This window comes from Phalaenopsis equestris, unplaced genomic scaffold (genome assembly GCF_001263595.1).
Source record: "Phalaenopsis equestris unplaced genomic scaffold, ASM126359v1 Scaffold001228, whole genome shotgun sequence".
Classification (NCBI taxonomy): Eukaryota; Viridiplantae; Streptophyta; class Magnoliopsida; order Asparagales; family Orchidaceae; genus Phalaenopsis; species Phalaenopsis equestris.
The window spans coordinates 34,567-41,900 of NW_018165667.1; the positions used below are offsets into that span (position 1 = coordinate 34,567).

The 7,334-nt window shown below is 35.6% G+C and overlaps 1 protein-coding gene across 1 annotated transcript; it reads right to left on the reverse strand.

The window, feature by feature from the left end:
* Nucleotides 1–5,370: 5,370 nt before the first annotated feature.
* Nucleotides 5,371–7,334, reverse strand: LOC110033584 (putative disease resistance protein At3g14460; the record flags this gene model as incomplete). The annotated part of the gene is given in 1 exon segment (XM_020737619.1): nucleotides 5,371–7,334. A coding segment is annotated over 1 exon segment (1,964 nt), but the record flags the coding sequence as incomplete, so codon positions are not given.

The window sequence follows — 7,334 nt, forward strand, 5'->3', positions numbered from 1 at the left end:
TATATTACACCTAAACTTTAATTTAAGGTTTCACTTTCTAAAAATTATATTAATAATATTTTTTATGTGGGATGATATAAATACAAAAAAGAAGTTTTAAGTGTTAGATATGTAAAAACGTATGAATTGAGTCCTATTATATAAATGTTCCAAAAGAAAAAAAATGATTTTGGTGCATATCAAATTTTTTTTTTTTTAATTAAGAGGCTATTTTGAAGCCTAGAGTCATTCCTAACTCCTAACATGCATACTAATTTAAGTATCACCTTCTTAAGGCCAACTGTGTCAGTGTGGGTTAGAACCCCCAAACTGAGGGGTCTTATATCCTGAATTAAACAGATCGGGATGTGCGGCACAAGCATATCACTTAATTACTGTATTTATATATTTATCGGTTAAATTTTAACTTTTACATATATAATACAAAAAATATGCATTATTTTAAATATGAAAAATGAAGATATTTTTTATGCGATATAAAAAATTTAGCCGGTTTGAATATAAAAATTAAGGTTTAATTTACTAGACGTATAAACGCATTAAAAATATACGATTGAATAAGACCTGGTGCGAAGTCTTAACGAGAAATAGCGAGCAGATATCTTTGTTCTTTCATATTTTCTCAGAGTAAAATTTTAATTATTATTTTTTTTAATTTTTGTTTAAAAATTTAAACCTAGGTCTAGGTTACATAAATATAAATAGTGACATTTAGATGGTGAATATGTAAAAACATAAGAATTTAGTGGTATGTATGTAAATTCCCTTAAATAAATAATATATAAATAAACATCTTCATGAAATCACTTCCGCTTCTGCTTCCATCAATGCGATTGCAGTTCCTCCACAGAATTCCCCCTCTCAAACCGCGCCATTCTCCGCACCATTTTCGCTTTTGGATCCAAATCCGCCCTCTTCCCTTTTCTCAATTTTCAATTGGGCCGAGATTTTGGTACGGCGGACCCAACAGTTCTGCTGCATGCGTGCTCCCCCCTCAGTAACCTCTCAATAGCTCAATTATTTGAGGATTATCCTCAATAACCTCTCAATAACCCGCATAACCTTTTAATACCATCTGAATAACTGGAGTACACACGCAAAATTGTGTGCGCCCTCCGTATGTAAATATTTCCCCTTCAACTGACAATCCTATTTCTCAAACATTGGTCGGAATGTTTGACTTGAAAACAAATCTTTTTGCCACAGATTGAGTGTTTCCTTAGGTTCTGAAATTCGGGACTCGTCTGAGAAAATGATATTGGGTTTTGTTAAACTGAGCCAACCAAAACAGGCCAAACCCGGGAGGGAGCGGAGCTTAAGATCTTCTCCTCACATCTCCAAATACAGATAAACCACTATGCTAGAAAGAATAATTTTTAGACTTTGGTAATCCGGGCCCTTCCAATATTGGCTAAACTGGGGGAAGGAATACAACTCTAGCTCTCGCCTCCAAAAAATGCAAGTCTATGACTTATCGGGGATATAACTTAGGATTTTGTTAATCCAAACCCACCCAACATTGGCTAAACTAGAACAAAGAAATAATGAAATTCATCCTCCAAAAAAAACCAAAATACTAGGAGGATCAACTTCAGTAATGCGAGCAATCAACTGGGTTAGATTTTTATTTTGATAATTCGGACTCAACTGACTCAAGAGAGAGAGGAACGGAAGCTCTAAGAACTCCCCCCCTCTTAGTACGAACCCCACGATGTCGTTGAATTTTAATTTCATATTCTGTGACGAGTTGCTCACTGCTGTGACCAATCCATCTCTGTTGTCTCGCAATGACAACAAAAATAAAAGTGTCATGATAGCATCATTAAATTTGATACCTATAAAGCACAACTGGTTAGTCACAATATTAAAATTACTCAAGTGTTTAATCACCGAATTGTATTCCGCCATCTTCATATCGAATAACCTCTTCATCATAAAAAACCTTATTTGAAGCAGAATATTTCTCATACATTATTGTTAGAGTTGTCATGAGATTCATTATAGTTTTCTCGTTCATTAAATTGAATGCAACAAACGAGAAAAATAAAAGACGAGTCAAATCTAGGATCGTACGATCCCACATGTCCCATTATTAAAGAGTTATAATTTCAGTATTTTTCGTGGTTCCTTGTAATGGTAAATACAACTTCTTCTGATAAAATAAATATTTCACTTACATTCTTCAAAACACGAAGTTTGATCCATTGAACTTCTCTACTTTGTCATTGTTTCATCGGCCATTGCTTCCACTTGAACCAAACATCTCTATAAAAGAAAATCTTGCTCTGATACCACTTGCTAGGATGGATCATACCGAGGACTTAGAAAATCAATTTACAACCAAAACCACACAACTTGAACGCACAAGAAAAATAACCGTTGAAATCCATGCTCTTGACCTTTACTAGTCCAAGCACCATCGAGAGTTCCACACGAAATGTTCTATTCACACACCCTTCACTTTGATACAGAGCCTTATAAACTGAATTAGAGAAATCGTCTCAATGGTGTAGGTACGCCCAAAAGAGGTGCAAATATTTTTCTCACTTGGGAAGAAAACCTGGAAGGATCGAATCCGCAGTGTGGTTGCGTCGTTATTTGGCTAAGGTACGCCATCTGACATAGCTATGCCTGAAACTGGCTTGGCCACGCTAAGTTTTCTATGCACAAGGGCATTGCTGCAGGCATCGTTGCAGCTGTGTGAGTGGTTCCAAGTTCCGCACCTCAACTTGATTTTGCACAAAGCATAAGGAAAATAATTCCAGATAAAAAAGAATTACAAATAATACAAAAATGAAGTTATACCTCATTCAAAGAGTGGAATAAGTTCAAAACATAGGACATCAAACTCGTTCTTCTTTAAAGCAAGTAGGGGTGTCATATTAGGTTCGTGGTTGGTTTTAATTCTGACTCCAAAATTAACCCGGCCCGAAATTGATTGGTCGAAATGTTAGACGGAGCAAAATTTTCAACCTGAGCTCGACTTGCCTTGTACTCTCGCTAACCGGAACCCGACCTGTATAAACCTTTTAACATAAGAGAATTTAAAAAAAAAAGCAGAGAATTTTCTTATGTGGATGTTCTTCCAGCAAAAAAAATTATATAAAACTTAGAAAGAAGTAATTACAAGAAACGAATAGAGTCTCACAGAAATTAAAAAGAATACTAAACCAAGGCCTTAACTAAACAAAGTTAAGGCAAACTGACACACAGAACAAAGACAACTAAAAAAGCAGCAAATAAAAATTAATTGAATCATTCAGCCAACGAAATCCTTTAGCCATCCAGATTTAACTCTTCTTCTGAATTTTCTCTACCCCACCCTTGAACTTTTAATCAACCTGACTTGCTCTCATATCAGTTCCCATCAGAGCAGACACAATCATAAGCTAGCATGCACCTAATAATGAAGTCGAAGGAAGAGCAGTTCACTCAAAACTGAGTCATTTTGGCTTTGTTAAAGTTCCAGTCCCCATATGCCGCAGCAGTAAATTGTACAGGTTCAGTCAAACCATCATCTGCAAAGGCACAATGACAACCATCCAACACAGGAGCCTTGGAATTCAAGAGCTTTCAGATAAAGCAGTGAACTTTAGTTCCCATCACCATTATTTGGAACGTACTAACAAGGCTGCAAGTGTAGCTTTAATTACAGACAGTTCAATGATGTAAAATGATTAAGGACTTAAGCTTTATAATGCAAATAGAATGATAAAATCAAGATAAATAATATAAGAAAAAGCAGAATAAATGGATTAAAAAGCAATAAGCAGTAAAAATTCATCTTTTTCTTCTTTAAGCTAAAAAATAAGTAAAAAAAAAAATGAAATAAAAATGCAATGAATATTTAATTAAAAAATACTAGTAAAACTTTTGAACTTCAAAATTTCAGCAAGCAAGTGAATATTTTAGCATTTACATGCGTAGAACGCAATTCTTATGGACTTGAGTATCTCACAGCAAAACCTTCATGAAAAATTGTACTAATTACCACTTTTTCATGCAAAGGTGAACTGATGTGCGTATAAATATCAAGTTTAGGTATGAGATATGTAAATCCATAATAATTGAGTGCCGTGTATGTAAATTTCCCTTGAATTTTTATATTTTTACTGAAATTCTAGTTGTTATTGATCTGAATTAGGAATCCAGCAACATTAATAACTGAATACTTAAAAAAAAGAAAATAAATCACCAAAAGGAAAAATATCTACATCATATCAACTGAATGAAGCCGCAGGTCATATCAAATCACATAAATAACCATAACTCCCATAAAATCATGTCAAATAAAAACTTTATTTTTTATACATACCACCTACTTCCTATATATATTTACACATGGATCATCTACATTTTATGTTTCACATTTATACCACCAAAATCTTTGATATCACATAAAAAATATCTCCATTAAAATTTTTTAAATAATGAAATACATTTTTTCATGGGCAGGTGGGATGGCATGCATGTAAGAATTTAATTTTAGGTGTCAGATCTGTAAATACATGAGAAATAAGTTGTTTGTATGTAAATCTATCAAAAATCAAATTAATAAAGAATATATCCCACTCCCATAAGTAAATCCAAAATAGGTAAAGTTAAAATCTGTAAGATAAATTGCAAAGAACTAAACATCAATTTACTCTAACTTTGGAGTAGGTTAACATCAACCTGACATTCCTCATACCGGATGCATTATTTATATAAAAATAAGTATATAAAAATAGTCCTTGCTTACTGATGGGAACAACATAAATTATGAGACATTTCAACGATGTTGTACAAATAGTTGATGTACATGAAGTTCGGATGCATCATGACTCCGACTCTGCATGTAATATTCTCTCATAAATTACACAACAACACAAAAAATGAGCATTCATTGGAAAAGAATTAAATGGTAATTTATGGTTACCATCATTCGTTGTTTCTCTTCTAGTATTTTGCTGCCCGAGTCTTGAATGCTGGTGAGCAACATGTTGATGCTTATGCTACAAACCACCCATTAGAGCCTGAAAACTCTTTATAGCGCTCCAACAACTCTGGATGACAGCCCATGATTGATAGATGTTTCACGGAGGGAGGAGGATCTGGTAATTTCTGGAGTTTGCAGACTTCACAAATATGAATGTAAATGAGAGAAAAAAGATTAGAAAGGCATGAAGGCAGGCAATCCAGTTGATCAAGCTTAATTAGAGTCAGCTTAGACAAAGAGGGCGGGAGGTCTGGCAATGATTTGAGGAGGGGAATACTTTCTAAGGATAGATGCTCAAGGGATGAGACGTCCAACAAAGAAGATGGGAGGCACTGAAACGATTCTAGATTTTCAAGCTTTAATTGTATGAGAGTGGTGGGGATCTTCGGTGGGAGGATCTTCGGGGGGAGCAATTGGAGTTGAGGAACCATTTTAATATGTAGAGTTTCAAGTGAAGAGTAGGGCAAAGAAATTGGCAGCCACCGCAATGATTCAAGATATTGAAGAGTTAGATGTTTCAGAGAGGCGGGGATTTCAGGCAGCAGCCGGAGCAGCGAAACTTTTTCCACATTTAAAATCTTAAGTGAAGCAACGTTCCTAAATGATGGAAGGCTCTGCAATGATTTGAGTCTTTCAAGCCGTAATTCTTCCAGGGAGGCAGGGATGTTAGGTAGTTGTTGGAGGTTAGGGGCATCTATCACATGCAGAATCTTAAGTGAAGAGACGTCTCTAAAAGATGGAAGATCCTGCAATGATTTGAGATTTTTTAGATTTAATTGTTTCAGAGGGGCGGGAATGTACGACAGACTCTGGAGCTTGGGAATATTTATCATATGTAAAATCTCAAGTGAAGAGACGTCCCTAAAAGATGGAAGATCCTGTAATGATTTGAGATTTTCAAGATTTAATTGTTTCAGAGAGGCGGGTATGTACGCCAGACCCTGGAGCATGGGAACATTTAACATATTTAAAATCTCAAGTGAAGTGACGTTCCTAAAAGATGGAAGATCCTGCAATGATTTGAGATTTTGAAGACTTAATTGTTTCAAAGAGGCGGGGATGTACAACAACCTCTGGAGCTTGGGAACATCTATCATCTCTAAAATCTTAAGTGAAGAGATGTCCGTAAAAGATGGAAGATCCTGCAATGATTTGAGATTTCTAAGACTTAATTTTTTTAGAGAGGCGGGGATGTATGACAACCTCTGGAGCTTAGGAACATCCATCACATATAAAATCTCCAGTGAAGAGAAGTAAGGCAGACACCTAAGATTTTGAAGCCTTGCCATGTACAACTCACAAATGTAACTAACTTTCTGAAACCACTGCTCAGCCCCATATGGAAATGAAATCATCGGACAATCACTAATTGTCAACAAGTTAATGGACTCAGTACTTCTCAATGGCTCCATCATCAACACGGATGGATCATTTATAACTTCTGCACTCAATCTGAGCTCGTAGCTCGAAGCCATATCTCTTGAGAAATACTTTAAATTGCCGCAATTTTGAATTATAATGTTGCAACAGCTGTTGTTATCCTTTAGAAAGTCAAAAGATTTCCACGGAATGTTATCTAACTCCAATCTCTTGAGCTTAGGAGGTAAATAGGACAACTCCTGCAACTTTGGGCAGTCCTTGAGGTAGAGTTTATTTAAGCAAGGAAACAAACAATTATCTTTTGTTGCTTCTACATCAAACCAAAACTTCAATACTTGTAAATTTTCAATATGTAGCAACTCCAGTGATGGAAGGGTACAAACCTTTCGATCCTGATGAAATTTATTATCGAGCAGCTCTATTTTTGGCATGTTAAGAAGGTAAAGATACTTGAGACGAGGAAGCTGCCCAAAAGGTGGAAGAATTTTCCACTTCAAACACTTATCTAGTCTGATATATTCTACATTAAAGATCGAATTGTCTTTGTTCAACCATAACGTAGACCCTGCACCCATGTATGCATGCATCAACAATTCCTTTATGTCGTTGGGTGGTATAAGTTTTTCAAGCATCACCACTTCTGAGTCTGAATCTGGTTCCATGTTTCTTGATGTTCTGCTTTTCTTATCTATTTGAAGGTTTGTAAGCAGATGTTCAAAGTTGGTGAAGGTACCACTTCCTGCATCCGTGCGTTCATAGGAACCCCATTTAAGGGTGCCGCTTCTTCCCTTATTTATGCGGTCATAGTCACCCCAATCTAACGACAAATATGTGAGGTTTTCCTCATAATATGATTCGTCATCACTATAGGAACTGGAAGAACACAAAAAAGAGCTTTTACACATCCTCAGATTCCTCACTTTTTGTATTCGACAAATGTTATTCGAATGTTTCAGCTCCCAAATCTTATAACCAT